The 24527-nt window shown below is 47.2% G+C and overlaps 1 protein-coding gene across 3 annotated transcripts in view; it reads right to left on the reverse strand.

Annotated features, from left to right (window-relative positions):
- TMEM132D (transmembrane protein 132D) overlaps positions 1–24527 on the reverse strand; it is a 547440-nt gene that overhangs the window by 272934 nt on the left and 249979 nt on the right. For all 3 annotated transcript variants that reach the window (XM_032396310.1, XM_032396311.1, XM_032396309.1), the window contains exon 3: positions 23857–24003. In XM_032396310.1, the coding sequence (XP_032252201.1) occupies positions 23857–24003 (147 nt within the window). The remainder of the gene's footprint in view (positions 1–23856; positions 24004–24527) is intronic.

Here is a 24527-nt window from a genome sequence, read left to right on the forward strand (position 1 = left end):
CTCTGGGCGCACGGACATCACCGTCTCTCCCTTAACCCTGCTCTCCCAGCAGTGACGATTCTCTTCACTCAAAGCCCTTCATTCCAACCACCTGGGGGTTCTCGCTGGAACCCTGGCTCATACAAACTATTACAAATTGTTTTACAAGGCCCTTGAACATCCAGAATTCCAGAGTGAACCGGAAATATCAAACTTCTGTGGCTAGGGGCGCCTGGGTAGCTCAGTTGGTTGGGCATCTGCCTTTGGCTCGGGTCACGATCGCAGGGTCTTGGGATCGAGTCCCGCATCGGGCTCCCTGCTGGGCGGGGAGCCTGCTTCTCCCTCTTCCTCTCCCTCTGCCCCTCCCCCTGCTCATGCTCTCTCTCTCTCTCACTCTGCTCTCTCTGTCTCAAATAAATAAAGTCTTTCAAAAAAATTTCTGTGGCTGAAAGCGAAACAACTGTCCACTGGCTTTTGGAAAGTTTATTAGAGCCATCCTGTTATTTGAGGATTTTTTTTTTTTTTTTTTGGGTCAAATCACACTGACAAATTCCCCAGGCTTGCCTGTTGTTTTTCCCCTTTGAGCAATGAAATTAAATAGAGAAGAAGAAATCACTCTAACAACATCCCCCCGTGGCTCACCATCCCGTGAGCTCAGACAGCACACAGTGCACAGGAAGCTCAATAATAAAATGTTTCCATGTCTTCTCAGCGGGGTAAGTATCTGCGAGCACCTCAGAATGAACACCCGCAGGGGCTGGGCTATGCGAGACGGACTGTACCAAAATCCTGAGGAGGAGAAACCGCGCTAATGGCAAGTTCCCACATCTTTCTTTTCTCAGACCACGGCTGGCCAGCGCGGGTCTGAATGCAGGGCTTGGGGTACACGACAATCCAGGTACACTCTTGGGCAAATAAAATATTCTATTCAGTCTAGGGCGACGTGTCCATCGAGCGCCTCCCGCTTGCCTGGATCGGTTCCGACTGCACGTTGCCTAAGAAGAAAGGAGGCTAACGCGCCTAGGGAATCGAAGGGTGGGGGTGTCAGGGGTCCAGAGGAAAAAGCTGAAATTAGGAGCTCCCAATGGTCAGGCTCGCTCTACCCCATCTGAGCTTCCCAGGCATTACCTCATTTCTCTCTGCTTATCCACGAGCTTCTTCTGTTTCTCTGCCTTAGAACAATACACCTGCCAAGCACACCCGCGTACCAGCCTGCGTCTACCCGTGCATTTATGAAAGTATTTACGGCCCCCTACCAAGTGCGCGGCACCATTCCAGGGGCTGCGGGTCCCGAAGGCAGAGAGCAGAAGGTGACACAGTTCTTACTTCTCGTCCAGGACAAGAGGCAGGCAAGATGAAAAACAAAAGTAGGACGCTGCATGATTTGTTTTATGTTTTCTCTAAATTACTCTCACGTAAGTAAATAACATAAGGAAATCGCAGAGTGGAATGCGGAAGGTTTACCTTAGGAGGACGGTGTTACATTTGCAAGATCATGACCATCCCTGCCAAGGGGTCACAGTGACGGTGATCAGCACAGAAATACCCTGTGTCAGAGGGGCAAACGAGGGCCAGCAGACGGCGTCCAGAAGGAAAAGGGGAGAATCTACAGAAGCAATGGAGTGTTCCGCCAGCTGGCTTTGGTCGGGAGATAACACGGGGGACACGGAGTTCCGACCTCCCCACACCCACCAGAACGTGTGGGCCAAGCTGCAGCGGAGTGGGGCCCCCCCACGAGAGTCACTCCTGACGCCCCAGTGATGGCCTCTTCCCCATGCTGGTGGCATCATGAGCAGAACAATAAGGCCAACGAGGAGAAGTCCAGGTCCCCGGTCTGGGGTTCTCCACTTTAGGGGAGTCACTAGAGTAAAGGTGAGGAGGGATGTGAGCAAGAAATAGAGAGCAAGGCCATGGGGGGCACATGGCAGTGGCAGAGTGGACTCAGTCATGGGGGTGCTGCTTGATGCTCTCCGCCAGTGACCCAGGCGGGGTGGCACTCCCGTGACCTCCTCTGCCCCTAGCGCGTCTCGGAGGGACGCCTAGCCCTGAGGGGACGGTCCTAGCCTCTGGGCGGCCTCAGAAGCTGTCTCTATTGCCAGCAACCACTCCATCTGCCTTCTCACCAGCTCCCCGCTCCCCACCGTCCCCCGCACCCCACTACACAGCTGCCACCAGAGGACTAAGACACCCCAGAGGACACGGGGGGGTCTGCCTCAGACAGTTGACATTTCAGTGTCCCGTCCAGCCCTCGATGGACAAAATATGCCACTCCGTGCTCCGTGTCTACGGTTCACCTTGAGCCCACCCTCCCCTCCCCTCCGCGCTCCTAAGGGACAAACGAAGGGCTTTCACAGGCCACCGGGAACGGCAGAGTCCCCCCGAGCTGGGCTCCTCTCTGTAAGAAACGGGGAGTTCAGCTCCTGAATGTACTGCTACGCAGCGCATTCCTGTGCCGATGACTCCAGACCTTCATGGGCACCTGTGTCCACAATACGCATTTTACGGTAATGCCAGTGGTTTACAAGAAAATGGGGCAGGCAAAGTGAGTGAGCTCCACTTCAGAACACTGCAATCCCAACTTTTAACCTATTTGCTTCTTCCTGTCTCTCCGTATGGCCTCCCTTGCAAATGAGGGGTTGGAGCACCTTCTGTCTACCTCAGAGCACAATACAATCACAAAAAAACAGGATCTAGAAATTGCAGCATCAAAGTAAAATTAAATTTCAGGCTATAGGAAAAGGTGCAAAATGAAATAAAACTTCCAGGATTAAGGGGAAACTCATACTTAAAATGACAACTGAAGTGAAAACCATTTCAGGGAGATTGAAAGACTCAAGATCCATCTCCTCAGATTAGGAAGCGAGGCAGGAGAGGAGAAATGGAGGTTTGCTCAGACGATCCTAAAATACAATCTCACGTCTCACGATTTCCAAGGCTGCTAAGATACGTAGCTTGGGGAATCACCCTGCAATTTCTCTCTTGAAGTCCGATCCTATCAGAGAGACGTACTCATTTCTCATTTGACAAGTTTCTAAAGCCTCCAGAATCCAGAATATTCTCCAAGCAAAGCATGGGGAGAACCACCAAAGGTTTGCAGCAGATGCTAAAGTTAACAGGGCCAACATCGTGAGCGGGTCAGTGGTGGCGGCTGCCCGACTGCCCTAAGAGCCGGCCTCCAACAACCCAGGCTCCCTACAAAATCCACAGTGCCTTGCGGGTCCGGTTTCTCCATCTGCAAAATGCGCATCTTGAACCAAAGGGTCCCTCTTCACAATTTCTGTGATTTTCTTAATCCGAGTGATGTTGCGGACCATCGGGGAGGCTGAGTATCAGGCTTCTCAGGCAAACGATGTGAAATCACAGAATACCAAGTATTAATATATTCCCCACTTGAAATCACAGAGCAGGCAAAGAGATACTCAGAGGAAATCTGCCCAAAGATTTAACATCTCTGATACGAGCAATACCCAAATTCAGATGCCTAGCCATCTCAAGCTGTACCAATCTAGTCAGAACTATAACCTGGGGTCTAAGGTCTGCAGATGGCAGAAATCCAGCTTCGACTGGTTTAAGCAACTAGACGTCATTGGCTCATCGGTGCACAAAGCCTAAGGAAGGTTCTGACTTGGGGCAGAACCAGATCCTGGTGTAAAATGGCCACAGGGGATCTGGACCTGCCCTTCACCTGCCCTCTCTTCTCTGTGCACACAATTCCCAGGAGGTTAGGCACATTATGGCAAATGAGTGACCAGCCGTTCCAAGTTTACATTCTACCAGCTGGAAGGAAGGCTTATTTCCCACAAAAGTCCTGGGACTGAACTCTCTGGGCCCACATATGGACATATCATTTACGATTTCCCAACTGCCTTAATAGTCATGTGTCATGAGCAGAGGCCAGAGAGGGAGTCTGAAGATTCCCAGAAGTGCAGGGAGGGATCTAAGAATCCAGAGAGCAACTGAACTACGGACAGAGTGTGACGGAACAGAGAAGAGAGGCAGGTCCTTTTACCTTTGTGTGGGAGGTTGGGGGGCAGAAAGTCCCAGAAAGGGGGACATTTAAATGACATAACAAAGGATGAGCATATTTGGATGGGTAGAGACAGGAAGGAAGGACATTCCGGGCAAGGAAACAGAGTATGTAAATACATAGAGACCTTGTGTTCTTTTTTTTGAAACTATCTTACCTTTTTTTTAAATTTTTATTTTAATTCCAGTATAGTTAACATACAGTGTAACACTAGTTTCAGGTGTACAGCATAGGGACTCAACACTTCCATACATCACCAGGTGCTCGTCACGACAGGTGCATTCCTTAGTCCCCATCACCCGTTTCCCCCATCCCCCACCCCTCCCCTCTGGTGACCATCACTGTGTTCTTCAGAGTTAAGAGTCTGTTTCTTGGTTTTTCTCTCTCTTTCTCTTTTTTTTCACTGTGCTCATTTGTTTTGTTTCTTAAATTCCACATGAGTGAAATCATATGGTCTAACGATCTTAAATATTTTATTCACATATTTTAAACCCAGAAACTACAGTTGTTTTATAAATTGCATTGCATAGCCCCGTAACTTTGCTCACAGGCCATCCACCCTCTGAGTGATATGCACAATAATCTATAAAGTCAACTGTTTCAACCTATTTCATCAATCCTAACAACACTGCGGAAGGAGCTGAGGTGCAGAGACAGAAGGAGAGGCAGAAAACAGGCTCAGAGTTTCCAGAAGGCTTCTTCTCTCTGGTTGCACCTGACAGTCCGATATGTGTTCCCTTTTTTCCTTCAGTTTTGAAACACAGTCATCCAGACAACTCCTCCTCCTCGTTCTCCATACTCAGATCCCCCATCCGATTCTTCCCTTGTCTCTGGAATTCCAAAGCTTCCCTACCTCCTGCAGGTGCATCGACCGCTCACTGATGCTGACACGTGAGACTCACGGTACCAGCCACCCCTCTCGGGCTTTTCAACATGCTCCAAGAGATCTACCGCCAACTTCACCCTGCTTGCCCTCTGTGTGCTCTTGAGGACACAATTCTGCCCATCAGGCTCATCATCCAAGAGGGTAGGAGCAACAGGGGACCCTCTTGCTGGACTTGGGAACAGCAAGAGTTTCCAATGGAATCTGCAGGCAAAAGATGCCAAACGCAATCGAGGACATGAAGGGTTATCAATATGCCAAAGAGTTTAATTTACATTCTACAATACTCTTTCCAATTTGTGCAATGCTATCCGATACAGGAAAGGGGATGCTCTGGAAAACTTTCTCAAGGGTTGGCATGGAGGGAATATTTGATTAAAAAAAAAAAAGTGGGGATATCGGAGGACAGGTCAGTTTGGTTCAATGGCAGTCACAACGGAGCACAAACTCTGTCATCTGAAGCCTGGATAAACCAGACAAGGAAGCAGAGAGGACACGGACAGTGAGTTAGCCTTCATTTTAAAACTAACTGCTCCACTCCTCCCCCTCCTCTTCCCTCCCACTAACAGGGACCACAGTACAAGAGGAAGGGGCCCCTTGAATTCCAGCTCTGGAAATTCCTACCTACGAGACCCTGGGTAGGTGCCTCCATTTTTTGACCTTATGTTTCTTCCTCGAAGAAAGGAAATGAGTATCTATCCTGCAGGAACTGCTGTAAAATGGAAAGGAGCTGGTGCAAGTATCCAAGTGCCTATAAATGCACACACAAAATATATACATCAGATAAGCCGAGGGTCGTAAAACAGAACACCTAAAAGAAGCAATCAGGCACTAGAAATGAGCGGAGGGCCCTGGGGCCCGGGAGGGGAACTGGGGCCGACTGGCATGTGATGACGCACGCGGAGGGTGCTGACTGCCATCCTGCTGAGCACCACCAGGGGCACGGCCAAGCCGAGGCGGAGTCACCGTGTCGCTGGAGATGCCAAGAGTCTACATTTAGATGTGAACTCTCCCAATTCTAAAACACAGTGCGGGTGAAATAAACACACACGGGGATAGGATCTGGCCCGCAGTTCACCAGAGCGCAGCCTGTGATAACACACATTATTTACTGAACCTGCCACTTTGAGCACTCGAGCCAATTGAGTGATTCGGAACATCCCTGCCTGCCATTCCTAAATGCACAGAGCTGCGAGAGCTCCTCTTCTCAAGGCCGCGCGAGAAGGACTTGGCTGCAGCACACCCTAAAATCCTGGCAGGTCCGTGAGACCTCGCGTAAATGTGAACTTATTTTTTTTTTTAAAGATTTTATTTATTTATTTGACAGAGAGAGACAGTGAGAGAGGGAACACAAGCAGGGGGAATGGGAGAGGGAGAAGCAGGCTTCCCGCTGAGCAGAGAGCCCGATGGGGCTCGATCCCAGGACCCCGGGATCATAACCTGAGCCGAAAGCAGGCGCTTAATGACTGAGCCACCCAGGCGCCCCTGAACTTATTTTTAAATGACATTTATTGAAGTACAATTTACATGTCATAAAATGCTTCCACTGTGAGTATAGACCTTGGTGAATTCTGACACACGTCCAGCCCTGTGACCACAGTCCCCATCAAGATGCAGGACACATCCATCAGCCCCGTGAGTCCCCCGTGAACCTGGGCAGTCACTTCCCAGCCCCTCTGCCACCCCGGGCAACCCAAACTTGCCTTCTGCCATGATTGTTGGATTCAATGTCTATAGAATTCCATGTACACAGAATGGTACAAGATACACTCATTTGGGTCTGGCTTCTTTCACGCAGCAAAAACATTCTTCTTGAGCTTCATCCATGTTGTATGCACCAAAACGTCATTGCTTTTGACTTCTGAGCCTTACTCCATTTATGGATGCATGGACCCGTGTCCATCAGCTCACCTGTGGTGGACCCTGGGTTGCTGGGAACACAGCCGCCACGCAGACGTGAGCAGAAGCCCATCTGTGGTGAAATCCGGCCGTTCCGGAGGCTGTGTGGTGGTATCTTGGGTGTCGTCTGGGTGTGTGTGTCTTTCCTAACTGGAAGTGTTGAGTATATTTTCACATGCCTCTTGCGTATTTTCTTTTGCGAAACCTCTGTTCAAATATTTTGTCCATTTTTTAAATTGGGTCATTTGTTTTCTATTCCGGACTTCAGCCCTCTGTCAGCAATATGATTTGCAAGTACTTTCTCCCAGGCTGCAAACCTGCTTTCAATATTGAAAACAATACTGTTCTGTATTTTATATACCGTTCCCACCTCCCTCACCTCATTTTATCCTTAGAGAAAACTTGCCAAGGAGGAGAAAACACGTTCTATCTTGATTTTGCAGGTGAGGAAAATAAGACAGAAGAAAGCGACATAGTCAGTGTTACACAGCTGTTAACCGACACCTATGGGTCCGTCAGCGGACCTGCCGTGTTTTTAACCACTCGGAATTCAATCAGCAGAATGAAGCCACAGGAGGAAGAAAATTTTGTTCTTCTCTTGTTCCCTGAAGTAGCTGCAGAACTGTACTCAGCACACGGTAGCCACTCAGATGATCGTGGGCTAAGTCCCTCTCTCTTCTCACAATAATACTCATCGTAAGGTCTGATGGATCGAAAATTGTCCCCCACCCAAGCTGACTGACGGCTGCCATCCCTCCAGCAGGTGACCTAAGTCCAGCCGCAGCGACCGGTCCAGAGGGAGGCACATGACTGAGGCCAGTCCCATCAGAGTGGATCCCAGGACTACTAGGGAACGCCTGGAGAGATATTCACTGCATCTCCCCTCCTGGAAAAACAGGAGGCTCTAAAGCTAGAAGGTAAACCCCGATTTCCCACGCAGAGAGCGGAGCCCTCCTGAGGTCACAGCCGGCACGGAGAAGAGCCAAGCGACAGAGAGAAGCTCAGTGGTGAAGCCATCTCCTCGGCTCGAGCCCAGCTGGACCGTGCAATGGAACAGCAGTGAGGATGTACGGTCCCTGTGTCCTCTGAGGGTCCGGATCTCTGGAGCGGCTCCCCGGGGCTGAGGTCACAGGCAGGAGGAAGCTGGGGCTACAGCCATCCGAAGGTCATGCTTCTGGGGAGCGTCTCAAGAAAGAGTAGAGCGCGAGGGCAGCGTGGGTGATGATCCAGCCTCACAAGCCCCACGCCATCGCTGTGCTCTGCTCTGTCCCTTGGGGGCCAGTGACTAAGTTGGACCCACACGTCAGGGAGGGTTGCTAGACGCCACCTTTGGAAGGGAGAGCTGTCAAAGAACTTCTAGACCTATATGGAAGCCACCACACCAGCCACACTTGAAGGTCTCCGTCAGACTTGTCTGTTTCGGGAGGCAATCATTCTACCACGACCACCTCCTTGTTCATCCCTTTGTTCCCGCTTGAGGAGACAAGTTGGACCCGGGCTTTCTGTCACCTTCAACAGACAGGGAGAACCCTAACCAATACAGAAATCAAAAATACGTCTCATCACTCTAAGTGTGCTGTTCCTTCCGAAACACCAGAGCTGTCAAGTTACAGTCCGGTTTTTGACACTGAAGACTTTTTTTGCCGTGTGCACAACAGTGGGGCTTCTTAGAAAATCAACAGTAAGTGCACACACCGCTCAGCGCACCCACCTCGATGAGATAAAATGATTTATGTGCGCACGGGATGGGTCTGACTGCCTAGGCGTCCCTGGTGCCTAGCAAAGTGCCCGGCTGTAAGTCAGATGCCTGCTGGACACCTGCGGACCAGAACAGGTCTGATGCACCGTCCCTGCGCAAAATGATGGTCAGTGCTTCGGATGGTTAGAGTTTTGCTTTTATGATACATTCTTCTGCCAGCTAGGATTTGTTTGAAGCTGAAGCCCTCCATCAGGAATGCAACCCCCAGGGACAGCATTGATCTTACGGGAAAATAGGGTCTGGTGTGAGACAATATACTCTGTGATTAGAGATGCTCCGGAATGCCCAGCGATGGCAAACAAGCCCTGCTTATAATACATCTGCTTTTTATTCATTTGGGAGAGACTCATTTCATCAAAGCCTTCCAGCATAAACTGTTGCTTTATATCTTGAGATGCTCCTGTACAAGAAGGTTAACTCCTGCATCTCCCCAGAGCCCCAGTGCAGCATGTTCTAAATCTACATTTACTCCATGAGCACCGTGTATAGGGCTACGCGCTTTGTCTCTTAATCAAGATGCCTTCATCGAGATCTCCAGGCAACTTCCCTGGGAGGACACCAGGCGGCCACATACGTCACTGTCCCCAGGGTCAGAACTCTGTACCCCGTGACCACGTAAGCTGGCTTTCAGCTCTCCACCATCACTGGAACTCATTTCAGGAAGGACTTGTTGAACACACACCTCCCCGCAATGCCATGACTCTCTGACTGACTGGTGGATGTACACTCCCAGCAGCATGATTCAAATCTGGCATCTAAGCCCTTGTGGCTTTAGAAAGCCGTGCGGCATCTTCTGTTGATGAACTTGTGATCGTGATGTGGACAGGGAGTCAAGAACCAGGCAAAGTGCGTCTCACGCATTCAGTTCCTCCATCCTCAGGACCCCGGGAGACAAGTGTAGCCATTATGTCCATTTTGTGTGTGGGGGGAGTGAAGAGTAGGGGACTGTGTGTCTTGGCCAAGGCCACACGGCTGGTGGTGGCAGGGCAGGCTCTGGACGCAAACCGTGGGAACCCACATTGCCGTTCACTCACCCACTATGCTCTCCTAAATCCGGGGCCCGTTCCAGGAGTCAGAAGGTCCTGAAGGCAGCGCCGTGGCCAGCAGCCCGAGCCCCCGACCGGCCTCCCTGGGGCTGAGACCTCGTTCTGCTGCAGCTACAGGAGCGAACCAGGGAAGGGCGCTCGGTGCCCCTGGCTACTGCAACACTTCCCACAAACGTGGTGGCCAAGGATAACACACACTTACTCTCTTCCGGTCCCGGAGGGCAGGAGTCTGCAGCCGAGGCACCTGCAGGGCTGGTTTCGTGAAGACTCCAGGGGAGAACCCACAGCCCTGTGTCTTCAGCTTGGCTCCTCGTCCCCCTTTCCGATCCTGTCAGATCCCCGATCCCACTGCATTCAAACCTTACAAGGATCATTAGAGTCTCATTACATTGGGTCTACCGGACAATCCAAGACAGTCTCCCCATCTCAAGATCCTGTTGCATTACAGGTCCCAGGAGCCACAACAGAGACAGAGTTTGAGAGGAGAAAGAGGCATCGCTCATCCCATCCCAGGGAATAATTTACATGACCTGCCTTCGGCTGGGTCTCAGTTTCACGGTCCACAAAATGGCAGTGAACTCTTTGCCTTTGGTGTTAGGAGAATGAACGGCTAAGTTTAGAGTGGTTACCGGTACAACACCTAAGAGAGGTCGGCACATGTTGGTTTCTTAACGCATGCAAGGTATTTGTAGTCACATTACTGTGTGTGGGTGTCTATAAGCAGACATTGTACTTTAGCGGAAAGGGGCTTCCCTGAGGTTCTAGAACACATTCAGACAACAGAGGTGAGCGAGACGGGTCTGGCCATTAGGTTTGGAGGATGCTGAGCCAGCTGCCGTGTCTGATGTTTCCACCCCCCAGGGCTGGCACGGGGCTCAGGATCGTCCTCAAGGGGGTCAAGCCATCCCATTGCCCTATGTTAAAATAGCGCTGGACAATAAATACTAAATGAAATTTTCCTTCCCCATGCAAAATCCAATTCACATCTTCTCATAAATCCTGCCCGAGGCTCCTGCTACAATTTCTTAGGCTCATAACCCCATCACAAGGTCACTGTGAAATTAGTTTGGAGGCAGTTTTCTCCATGGCTGGCATGGGTGAATAAAGAACAGGGGGAAATTATGACTGGCTTTTTTTGGATGATATTTATGCTTTGAAAAGAAAAACCCAACTTCTGATGCTATCAACGGCATTAGAACTAGTTGATTTCCTTTGTTTTTATACGATTTTAACGTATGTTCTAGAACTGTTATATAACAGAACAAATCGATTTTAATTTACCTTGCTAAAAGATAATCAATGCATGTTATATCTCATAAGCATTGCAGGTATTTTCATTCTTGCAATCCGAAGAGAATTAAGTATCGTGTCCTTGAATGGAAAGACAAAACATGAACAATGTATGTAATCACCGAGATGATCAGAATACAATCTCTGAAGATGGTTCTTTTTCCGACAAGAGTCAACAATTTCACCAATGCCTGGACTGTTTCCCTTCACGTCAACCCTGATTTCACTCTTGAAGGAAAAGCATACATTTCCCTAAGCAAGTCTGTAATAACAATAAAAGAATTAAAGCCCCAGGATATTTTTGTAATTAATAAAACTAATGCAAGCTTCTTGTAAAGCCTGGCAAATGTCAACGGATGTTAAGATCGAGGCTGTGAGGCCCTTAAGAAGAGACGTAACATAGGACACTGACCTCCTGCATAATCCAGTACCTGGCACGCAATAGGTTCTCAAAAAAGTTTATGGCTTGAATTCAGGACAAAATAAATATCACCCATAACCTCACTGTTATTGAATTTTGTCACATTTCACCTTCAGCCTTTTGAATATGTATCTCACACCAGGCAACTGAGAGAATTTTCTTGTGCCAATAAATATCTGAAAACACCATTTTATTGGCCCGGTTACATTTTGCTATGTGAATACGCTAAAGTTACTCAGTCATTCCTCTATCCTTACCTAGTTAGGAGATTCCAAATTTTTATTATTAATTAAAATGTGAAAACCATGCCTGTGCATCATATTTCTGATGACTTATTTAGGATTAGTTCCTGGAATACAGGACCAAAAGATTATGGAACATTTTAACAAATCTTGGCACACACACAGATCTATTGCTTTCCTATATGGGACGTTCCATGAAGGTTTTCTATTGTTTGCAATTGTATTTATGAGAAGTTGTAATATAATATACCTTTCTCAACTGCTGCATAGGGAGGTTTATATGTTAAAAAATATTTTGTTCTTTAATTATGTCTCATCCCATTTTAAAGAACCTGAACTCGTTTTACGGAAGGGCCATTAATCTGGGACCCAAGGAGATGGAATTCAGGGGTCTGTAAACCTAGATGGGGAAAACGCATTTTTATAATTTTTTTTTTTTTAGCTGTGAAGTGAAAATTTAGCACACCCTTCAATAAGGAACATAGGCAACAGCCAGAGCAGCGAGGATGGTGACTTTTCACCAACTGAAGTGTCACTGACCTTCACGTCATCTTGCACTTGTAATAGATACTTCAAAATAGATTCCGCCCTTCACACTTGTTTGAAATCACGGTGGTGACGAGATGTGCCCCTAGGCTTCATTTGACGGGCTTTAGGAAGGGAGCACATCTACCGCATCACAAAAAAATATTTTCTTAAACCATGTTTCAATATAACCACTGTCCTCGGCTCTGCGAGGAGTTTGATTCTATGAAATTAAAAACAGTATTCTGAGAAAAGATTCCTAGGCATGAGGGAGCTGCCAACGCAGTCCACGGCCCCCAAAAAGGATGGGGACCCGCGCTTCAGCGGCAGCTGGGGAGCAATCAGAATAAAGCACAAGATAAAACAGGTAAGACACGCCGCGCACTGTGAAGGACTCGAGGAACGCGGGCCAGGTGGTGCTGACGCCAGACAGGAGGACAGTGTCAGGCCGTACCTGACGCGACACTGTGGGCATTAAATAAAACATGGTGGACCACTTACGACCCTGGTGCCCAACCCCCTCATGCTCCCATAAGACTGGCGACCTGTCCACAGCCACACAGACAATGCGGCATCCAGCACCCGGTGCGAGCCCCAAACTCTCCCCAGAACTCACTGGTACCGACGGCTTGCACGGTTTGGATGTTTAGCTAACCTCAGCACCCAAGGGATCCTCGTTTCTGCTTCGGGTGAGATAAACTCCCTTCTGAATAACTTTACTCCCGTTGGAGAGCGCGTCGAGTCCAGGGAGCAAGCGGGCCATCCTGCAGGTGGGAAGGGAGGGCGAGTGCCGTAAACACAGCGCACTCTTGCCGGGCTTCGCGAAACGTGGCCCACCTTCAACGGTTTTCAGTCTGACTCCCCTCCCTTTGGATGATTTCATGGAAAAGCAGCAGTCTACGCCCACAACCACCGAGCGGCACAGGGTGGACACATCCCACTTCTCCACATCAAGGCCAATTGCTACTAGCATTTAGCAGCCAGGCCACGCAGTCCCCAGGCACTCACACCGTCGCGGCCCTTTCTCAGGGCTCCATGCCGGTTTTCTCCATGAGGATCTGTTGTAATGAGCACCGACACACCAAGCAAAATGCTGTTCTCATCCACGTTCCATCTGCTTCCAGGAGTGGGTCATCAAAACCACATCCAGCAAGTATCTCGGGCTCCGAAAGTTACACGGGGACAATGCTAAGCAGTGACCGACAGAGACAATCCCCGTGACTAACACTGACGTCAAAGGAGTGGAAAGACACTTGCTTATGTTTAGAGAGTCCCAGATGATTGCTGCACATTTTGAAACAGATCCTGACCTAATTGCATCCTATGCTGGCATCTGTCCACAACTGAAAAACCCAGTTTTTTTCCTTTCCAGAATATTTTAGAATTCTGATTGTAGCCAAGAGGCCACGACCTTGTAATGGGAGTTGAGGTCATACATCTTATTTCTATGGTATAAAAACCAGATCTACCTTTATGACAAAGATGAAGGATCGAGAGCCCCCTGCATTTATTGATTGGAATCTCTGGTTCCATGAGATAAATCTCTTCAAAAGAGCGAGATGAAAATGCTCCTGATGCTAGCTGGCTACAGCATCATTTCCTTGACCGCTGATCAAGTTAAGGTTCCACCGAGAGAAAGTTTTGAAATCTCATAAAAGAGCAAATTCATCTATAAAAAGAGGGAAAAAAAAGTAATTCAGGAAATAATAAAGTAATCTGGTGCCTGGTAACTTGGTGGATGCCAGGGAGAAAATGAACTACCATAAACTGAGGTCTAGAAATTGCATATAAATGGGGGATAGAACACATCACCTCCTGTTTCTGCACTCTTGCCCCCAGCAGCACGCCGCTGAGGTTCAGCCAAGCCCGCTCATGCACACGGGGCGTTCTTCTTCATCGCTGCGTACTATTCCACAGCTAAGGTGTAGCTCAGTGTTTTAGCCACTCACCAGTTGAGAGACATTTGGGTTGTTTCCATTTTGGGCTAATATGGAAAATGCAGTATTATGACAGAAAAGAGATCGGTCATTGCTTGGAATTGAGGAGGTGGGAATTCACAGCAGATGAGTAAAAAAAAAAAAAAAAAAAGAAAAAAGACTCTGGTAACAGAAGTGTGCTCTAATACCAGATTGTGGTGATGGTCAAAGTTTTCTAAAACTCATTTAACTGCATACTTTACATGGGTGAATTTTATGATATATAATTTATAACTCCAAAGCTCCAACAGGAAAAAAAAAGAGAGCACTAAGTAAGAATATATAAAGTTTCGTGACCTTCTTGCTATCTTCTCCAACTAGGCCTAAAAAGAGAAGGTCCGCCGGGCTAACTGGCAACAAAATTAATCACAAGAGTCAAAGGCTAACAAGTCACCAGGGAAACTTCTTGAACCAATCGGCACAAAGCACGGAAGCAGAGAGAATATCCAAAATATGTACATTTAAAAATAAAAGAAGCCATCCTGTCCAAGAGAACAATAATCAGAATGAAATTTTTAGAACCCGAGAAACAAGATGATATTTTTCACAGTTGGACTATAAATAAAGCTACTTTGGATGGATCCTATAATTCTCCTTTTGTTTCTTTTTTTAACGTTCCATGAAATACTATTATCTTTCTAAGCTGCTCCCCCGGCCTTCAAGAAACAGATAATCCAAACACATGAGGCTGAGCACACCAGGGAAATGTGGAGATTTCGGGATGTTTGCAGGCGCTCACAGCCAAGATCGGTCACAGAGCATGAAGGCCGAGATCAGAGCAGCCCGGATAGCTAAGGGATCAGAAGGCTGGCTGTCCCTAAGAACTTCTCCCTCACCCTCAAAAACATCTAAGGTACTATGCACCTGTTGTACAATGAACACCTATAAAAACAAGTATGACTACAGACACTCATGACTCTCAGCAAATTTTTTAAAAAATCGTATTTTGCATTATGCACGTATCCATATGACACATATGTATAAGTATAAATAGAAACAAGATAGAGACAAGATACAGATAAGGACACAGATCTAGAAGAGACAGAGAAATGATGCATGGATACACAGATACAGACATTGACATATTTTTCCCCATAGGACTCTTACTGATAATGTTTTCCTTCTTCGGAGACCAGGATTCTAAGGGCTGTGCACACCCACACACACACACACACCCACGCACACACACATCCCTCCCCACGCGGTCTCCAGCTCAGAAATGTATTCGAAGACGAAGAGCAGGCCACGGGTTTCTAGACGGGCCGTTCTGGGTCCCATCAGATATGCCTGCTATTAGATGCTTCTGGTGATTCCAGCGAATGAAGAGCTGATCCTTCCTCGACGCGGTGGGTACAGGGCTGGCCGGCGTTGTGAAATCACACACCACCAGCAGCCCAATGTCGGCCGGGATGCACAGCACCGCAGTGTGTGGATGAGGCACTGATGAACACAGCGAGCGGCATGATATACTCCTCGTTGCTATTAGGTTATTACTCAGGCCGCACCTGTTAGCTTTGTAGCTAGGGCACCTGGCGCCGGGGTCCTGCACGCCCCGGGGGTCCCACCGAGAGCAGAGGCAGCTTCTGCAAGTCAAGACGAGCGGCACTAACTCACTGCTGTCACCCGCTGAAAGCGGGTGCTAAATAATTTAGTTCTAAATTTGGTACTCTACTTGGAAATGGGAGATATTAAGTACCAAATATATGGATGTAATAAAAGTAAAGCAACACACGGGTAAATTAAGGCAAAGCTCACGCTTCCCCGTGTTTCCGCATAATGGGATTGGGTGGGTGTTGGGAAATGGTAAATGAGTCTGCCCGAGGTATAATTTCACAGAGAACTGGGCTCATAATTTCCCCTTAAGTGTAATGCCATGTGCTGGAATTATCATGCCACCATCCTTAGTGTGTATGTTTCTCGGGGAAGCAGCACAAGGAATCTTCCGTTTCCTGGGACAGAACGAGGCACAGTCTTGGGAAGATCCCAGAGCCATCTCCTCGACGCTGCCCGCAGAGCATCCTGCACACCATCCTCCAAGTCGTGCGTGCGAGGCCGGACTTTCAAGGAGCAGCATCATCCCACCTCCATCTGTATTAACTCTGTTTCCCTCAAAAACAACACAATTCTGCATGTCTCTTTTGTAATCACTTGAGAGGTAACATCAGACATGGTATCCAAACATCCTACTCTCCACAATGCTGGATGTTCAGGTCAATTTGAGGTTGCCACACATTAATAACTAGATCTAGGGGTGCCTGGTGGTTCCGTCGGTTGAGCGTCCAACTCTTGGTTTCGGCTCAGGTCATGATCTCAGGGTCCAGGGATCGAGCCCTGCATCGGGCTCCATGCTCAGTGCGGAGTTTGCTTCTCCCCCTGCTCTCTCTCTCTCTCTCTCTCAAATAAATAAATAAGTAAAGTCTTAAAATATATATATAATTATATCTAAGCCACTCCTCACAAGGGCAGAATAAGATTCCACCATATGAATGTACTGTTTTAAAAAAGTCCATTCACCTCTTGATGAATATTTGGTTTGTTTCTGGCCATCAGTGATTTTTAAAAATACAGCAACGAATGCCATTGTACACATCTCTCCACATCCATAGTCAAGCCTTAATCTGGACTAGATGTATCTAGAAATGCAATTTTAGGGTCATACAGATGCACGTCTTAAATGTTACTAGCCAGATACCAACAGATATCTCTCCAAAGTGGATGAAGCATTTTATAATTCCTCCAGCACAGCACTATAAACATCCCTTGTTCTTCCTCATTCTCAGAAAAACATTTTACTATGTGCATCCTTTTTCCCCCCTTGCAATATGATTAGAAGAAATGCTATCTGGTAGTATTGGAAACAATACCTCGGTCTGTTGTATCCCTAATGCCGAAGTTATTAAAACATACTTGAATGGAAATGCTTCTGACAGGTTCTAAATGCAGACCCGATACTTGATAAAACCTTCACAGGCGACTAATGTAATTCATCTCGTACTCTACGAAAGTTTTCATTTAGAATATGGAAATAAAATATAATTCTCCACGATCTAGGAGGACTTGGGTACGCAGCCTCCCTATATCATACACCATTTTAACAATCTGAAAACAATTAATAGATGGTTTTCTTAGCATGGTGTCCTTGATTATTTCAGTGTGCTCACACGCAGGATTATATGAGATTCGCACAAGAGTTCGGCAAAGGCCGACCTCGCATTGATATCATTGCTGGTATCACAGAAGAGGATGCTTTACCTCCTATTACTTCTCTGGCGACGTGAGTCGGTCAGCATAAAAATGAAACATATCAGATTCCCTGGCTCTGATGCCCCTGTTCCTTCTACCCCTTCGGAAAGGAAGTCTCATTCAAACGGTAAAACGTATGCATATCGTAATCCGAAATCAATGATAAGGATGCCGCAAGCATTTAAGGCATCAAACAAATCACACTTACACAGGAAAGATGTACAATTTTGACAACTTTATACCATCATCTCAGGCTTTGTTGTTGTTAACCTCGGGTTCTAGACGTCAGAAGAGTTGAACTGCCTCGCTGAAGACAGACCCCCGGAAAATATATCTAATCAAATTATTACATTAATTAAAAGAAATCTCAAGATCTTTATTTTCCATCACTGGGTCTGTCACATCTCGCTACAGCCCACAGCAGCAAAGAGCAATCATCACACTGCGCTTCTAAAGCAAAACAGAACAGTTTTCAATCTATAAGATCTCTATCACAAGTAATTATTGCCTGAAACAAAGGGGCCAGATCTTCTGGCTTTGAATCTGGGCAACCCCGCAGATGGACACAGCATCCCCAAATAGTCCATATTCCATTCCGTAACGACAAGGACAAGCATCCAGGACTCTGTTAAACAACAATTGTCACAGTGCAGGACAGCTTAATTTTTGTTTTCCCTATCTCTTCTTTTCCTAATTCAAAACAATCCACCCTCATTACAGGAATTTTCAGAAACACACACCGAGAAAATGACAAGGAATGCATGCGTCACATGTGACGTCACCACCTGGGGATGAGCGCGGTCTACATTCTGTTGGGTCCTGTCTCAATTTTTCCTGCCCTCTATTTATTTAGAAACAAACTGGCATTCTCTTGTAAGCAATTTTGTAATCTACTTTTATAGCACGTTTAGTAAGATATAATTCATATGTTGTCAAAGTCCTCGCTTTAAAGTGTACAGGTGAGTGGCTTGCAGCCCCCCGACCGACCTGCAGGATACGTTTATTACTTCTGAAAGGAACCCACGTGCACCAGCAGTCAGGCTCAGCCCCCGCTCCCCAGCAACCACGGAGCTGCCCAGACGCAGGTCTAAGAAGTGGCCCACTCAGGACATATCGTCTAAACGGTTCGTATCGCGTGGCGTGACGTGCTCAGAGCTGGTCCGTGTTGTAGATCGGTCAACACTTCCCTTTGTGTAAATGCAAGCAGGGCCCCCTCGGGTGGGCACACCACACTGGTTTATCTGCTCACTTTTCAGCTGCGATGGGTGATGCTGGTGTGAAGGCCTGTGCAACAACTTTTGTGCAAACTCTTGCTTTCAGTTCCCCTGGCTGCAGAGCTAGGAGTGCTGGACTCTTTGGTAACTAGGTTAGCTTCGCCTGAGTGCATAACTAGCAGTGCTGGACCCTGGGGTAACTAGTTCCACCTGGGTGTATAACTAGTACTGTCGGACCCTGTGGTAACTAGGTTAGTTCCACCTGGGTGTAAAACTGGTACTGCTGGACCCCGTGGTAAGGAGGTTAATTCTGCCTGGGTGTATAACCAGTACTGCTGGACCCTGTGGTAACTAGGTTAGCTCCCATGTTCCTGTGGTCATTCTTTGTTTACACTCGTTTGGCTGGTTTCAGGGGTCTCTCCTTCTTTCCACTTCTCGTGCTCTCTTCTGAAGTTTCTTTCTCCTGAAGGTTTTGCCCAGCTACGCGGATTCGAGTTTCTGCAGCCCTGAACCCAACGGCCACGGTGTTCCAGCTTCTCTCCGTCTTCCTGATCTTGTGGCTTCTCCTCCTCGAGGCTCGATCCATCTTTTCTGACCTGAGTCTGAGAACACTGATCAGTGTTTAAAAGCATCTCTGTTTCAGGCAAGGCAGTTCTGTCCCTGTCTCGGGTTTTTGAGGGTTTTCCCCGAGTTCATTCTCACCCGTCCCTGGGGGTGCCCCCCACGCGGGGACTCTGCGGCTTCCAGAGGGAACGCCTTGCCGGCTCTTCATGTTCACGCGCACCCGTGCACAGCCTGCTGTCTGCACCAGCACCAGTCCCGGCTCTTCCTGCCTGGGTCTCCACTCACAGTCCAGCTTTCTCTCTCTCTCTCTCTCTCTCTCTCATGCACACTTGGGACAGGCCCCCTTGGCAATCTCGTTCAGCTCAGTACCGTCTACACCTGAACAAACTCTGCCTTAACTTTCTAACCGGTGCATAACGTTTCTGGTGCATTGCTAAGGGGGGTCTACCCACCCTATATTCCCTTTATATTTCTCTGGGAACTCCATAGGAGCCTGGCAGAGTGAAAGAGATTGCCAGGTACCATGTGCTTTTCATCTTCCTTTTGGAAATCCCACAACATCTGCCCTTTAAAAATTGCTGAGAAAGAGGATTTGGGCTGCTGTATCCACTTGGTCTGTTCTGTCTTTGGAGTGGAAAAACGATGCTGAGCTGAACACACCACTGTCTGTCATCAATGATGTTTCCTACTTTCCTTTGATGTCTGGTGCAGCCACTTTGCTGAGTCTTGGCTGAGGAGATGCAAGAGGAAATTGGGGTTTGTTGGCATGGTTTCCAGTTGCTGAAAGGGAGCTGACCCAGCTGAGAAGACCCTTTTCAACAGGGCAGATGTGATGACCGGCACCCCTGCAGTCATCTTAGTCTGTGAGGATGCAAGCCCTGCACCAGCGTGCCGTGCAAGAAAGACAGGTGCCTGGGACCCTGAAGGACTAGGGAGTTGATGTACCAGCCCTGGCCCACCTACATTGGGCTGCTTCTGGGTGAGAGAGAAATAAACTTCTGTCTTGCTTAAGTCACTCTTATTTGCATTAAAAATTAAGTAATCAAATAATCCTAACAGAGTCTGAGATATACTTATTGATGCCAGAATAACCTCACTTTGAATGTACATTCATGACTTTAGTCATTTCTGCCTCTATTTGAAATATCCATTATTTCTACAGCAGTTCATGTTCTTAAAATATATATGTTTTAAAGCAGGACACATTACCTATGATAAACATAACATCAGTGTCATATATAATAAGTAGATGATAATTATGAAAAAAAATCAAATTCTAGCTGTGTACTCTTGCCTCTCTATGATCTGCTGGCAAAGGAGACACTGTAAGGCCAAGGTTGAGCGTTTCCATCAGAAGTCTTCCGGGAGAACCGAAAGCCATGGAAGCAAATGTCATTCAAGTTTATTCAATGTTACCACCTAAAATCATTTACACAGCAACAGGGGCAAACTTTCGAAAACACTCCTCTATGCAGAGAAGAGCAAGTACGTAAAAAATATATGGCTTCTGTTACACACTGGTCTCAGTTTACCTTGTGCTGTAGTGAGTGAGATTCTAAAAATGCAAAATGGAATCAGATGAGCAGAGCATTAGTTATTCTAGTCTGTTCCATACTATTTCCAGAGCGCCCCTAGCTGTGATAACATTGATATGTTAATACTATGATGATAAGGTTTTCAGCAACCAAACTTCTCCAGAAAGGGAAGGCTGTATTTCAACTCAGATGAGAGATCATCTCTCCTTCCAGTTGAATTCATCACTACCACAAGTGTCTCCTTAATCCATAAAATTACACCTGTCACAGTGACTTAACTTCATTAACGCAACTTCATGATCCACGGTGAATTATTAGCAATACAAAATCCATGACTCTCGGGCTGATTAAGATTGCCTCTTTGCATTCTGATGATCTGATTCTGACTTTTACGAATAACTAAAAAACATTCAAAGAGAGTGGGGAGAACTTATAAAGCAAGACAACTTCTGAAGCAAAACCTTCTAATGTTAAACTATCCACCCCATAATACATTTTCCAATTATCCTTCAAATAAAGAGAAATGGTTCTCCTCCCAGGCCGCTCACTACCCCAAATACTGGAGCATGGTATTTCTTCATTGAATACTGTGCAGACAAAAGTAAAATGAAAATTTCTGAAGTGAGGAGAAAAATTGAATATATTAATGAATATATCATATTCAAAAATGTCAATTTGGCTGTATACATTTTATTAAATGGTAATACATGCACAGAGCGAAAAATTCACAGTCCAAATGGTTCACAGGATAATGTAACTTACACTCAGCCTTCTCCCCCAACTTCTTGGCACCCCACCCAGGAGAAAGCACAGTTACCACATCCTCTGCTCAAAAAGTACCTTTCCCTGGGTTTTCCCCCAAACTGGCCTTCAATATACACCCTGTTATACACCTTGCTTTTTTAAACAGGTGTGCTGGCGAGGATTCAGGATGTGTGGTTTGCATCCCACCACATGTAGTAACAGAGATGAAGTGGAATTCTAGAACTGCAGGAAACAAACATTTACGGAGATCCCCACATGCACCAGATGCTGCTGTAGGGGCTGGGACCAGAGCTGCAAACAGGAGAGTCACGTTCCCAAACCGGGAGAGCTCACACGTGCAGCCTTCCTCATCAGGCAGATCCTTCCTAGCTGTGGCGAAAGAACTGGATTCTAAAAACATAACCCTCCACGCACATCGACACATGTGAGTACGGATAAATCACATGACAATGTGTGCATACATGTGTGCACATGCTTAAACACCCATATCATATATGTATCGTATACGTGTTCCATAGAGTCCTACTACACAGAATCATGTATCTCATTACGGACACAAACACGTGGTGCACATATACACATATAATATACTGCATATCATACATCACATATTACCTACACAGACACATATAAGTGTGCATGTCTATGTGTACATGTGTGCTTTTTTTCATATCATCTGGACCCACAGCAGGAAACAGAACGGACATCAGAATCTACAAAGGGATAAGGCATATTCTCCATAGGCAATGGCATTATGGTATCAGGATTTTGAAGGAATAACTTGGTATTCCATTTGGGGCACTTGCTTCTGAAAGAAGATACTGATAGAAATAAAAGAAAAGTGGCAAGCCCCATATGTTGGTATGTTTCCATGTGTTCTGCAGACGCTGAGTTTCTGTCCCACTTAAAGAAGTGTTCAAGGCCTTCGCTTGACCCAGGAAAAGCAGCTTACACCTTAATTGGGATGAGGCACCTTCAGAAAGTTTCCTTACTTCTCCTCCAGGGCCAAGACAAACTGAACTAATTCTTAGCCAGAAATTCAAAAGCAAAAAAAAAAAAGTTTAAAATAGTTCGAATCTCTTCACGTTTCATAGAAAACACTACAACCCCTACTATTAATAATAACCCACAGAGAAAATGCAAGAAAGAGAGCAGAAAACAAAACAGACCGGTTGAGATCCTTCCTCCCAAATTCCTCTCCTCTTCTGGTAAAGAATACCTGCCTACCCGCCTACCGAACTACCTATCATGCACCTATCCATACATCCATCCATCCTTCCTTCCTCATTTTTGCTAACTTCACAACACAAAAGAAATCTTTACTAAGGTTTTTTACCTCTACTTACCAAACCACATGACTGGCACAGGCATATCTGGATGTGTGGATATGTGTAAGTTCATTATGTGAATCAGTGTGCCATTCTGTTACTACATAGACAGTCAGGGCAGAACTCTAAATCCGAATTTCTTCCTTTTCCTCTCATTTGCTGTGCAAGCAAATCTTCAAGAAAAACTCTTAGAACACTGGTCACAAAAGGAAGGACACAAGCGAGAGCTTGAGAGTTGACGACCTGAGTCCTGGAGCACCAGTGTAATAAGCACAGGAACACAGACGGGATCCCAAGTCAAACTGTCCCCAAACTGGCATCAAACACTCCCTGATAATGAACCAAAAAAATGTATCATAGCTATCAGTTGAGATTCATGTTCTCGATATTAGAATAAGTAAATGGAAAACAAATGTTTTTTCCCAACACTGAGCTATGAAGTTTAATAATTTGACACCAGAAATAACGTGTTACATACCTGGGACTCATCTGCTTGTTATTTTTTCAATTTTCCGTAATATACAGAGCAAAAACCAACCAGCTTGAAAGCAGTAAAAATATGTGACCAGACTAGGAATTCTCCAGAGCCACAAATGAGGTTTCAGAAAAACAGGAATAAATCAAGAACCACTGAGTTTCCAAGTCTCTCTGCCCAGCTGTGAGTTGAGGGTTTCTAATTTGGTGGGTATCAGACACAGATTCAAGTTTTAATTTGTCTCTAGAGTGATTCACAATGGCCTATCATTCCACAGCAGACAGCCTGCCGTTCATCAGAAAGTGCGTGTGCACAAACAATCACATACGTCTACGTGGCAAATGGGGAACGCACCCCACGTGTGCCCAGATACACACAGCGCTGTTGTAACACTCGAGGGACAGGCCATCGTATCCGAGATGCCCAGACCGAAGGGGAGGAGGTCATGAGGCAGGGCAGGACCATCGCAGATAAATCCCACCTGCACGGAGCAGTCCTTGCAGGTGCCCCGAGGCCATGCTCAACTGTGGAGGGGTCGGAGCCATCCGTCTTCCTGAGAAGCACGAGTTATACAGACAACAGGCACCACATGCAAACCACAGTGAGAACGGGTTGTCAGCACACGCGGGGAGAAGGAGCTCCCCGGCACAGCAAGTCTGGAGACGCCGGACGCCGTGGGACTCACCTGGTTTCCGAGCCAGCAGATTTCTTCTGACAAACGATGACAGCAGGTGCGTACTTGCCACTGTGGTCCGTGCCCTCCGTGACCTCCCAAATGGAAGGGCTGCTGGCTCTCACCCCCACGACGCTCACGCCCTTCTGCACCTTGGCCCTGTAGGAGACAGCGAGTGCACAGCTCAGACGGCGCTGGGGAGCCGGGGGTCCCGCGGGTTCTGGGAGCACGGGGAACGCACCTGCACGGGGCTGCCCGGCAGGTGTCAGCTCCCGCTAAACAGGATTTACTCACGTATCTGCCAGCACCTCGCAATCCATCTGTCCTAACTGTCCCCTGGTCATCCCCACCTTTAGCACAGGGGCCAGGAGTCTGCGGGCATGAAGAAATACAGCTGCGCTCATGGGTGGCTTCGGTTGGTTTGTTTTTTTTAAACAATGACTTTCTTGAAAACCCCCAGACTATGATAACTAAACAGGAGAAGGAAATGAATTAAAACCGCACGAATGAAGTTAGTTCTGCCACCGCACGCTCACGGACCCTCCCCTCTGCGCCAGGCACTGATGGAAGCCTCACCTGGACTACCTGCTTCCCTCAGGTGTGCTCGGGGCCTAACGAGGGGCCCCAGGAGCACAGGAGCTGAGGCTTGAACACAGCGGTCCGACTCCGCCGCGCACCCCCAC

This window comes from Phoca vitulina, unplaced genomic scaffold (genome assembly GCF_004348235.1).
Source record: "Phoca vitulina isolate PV1807 unplaced genomic scaffold, GSC_HSeal_1.0 scaffold91, whole genome shotgun sequence".
Taxonomy (NCBI): Eukaryota; Metazoa; Chordata; class Mammalia; order Carnivora; family Phocidae; genus Phoca; species Phoca vitulina.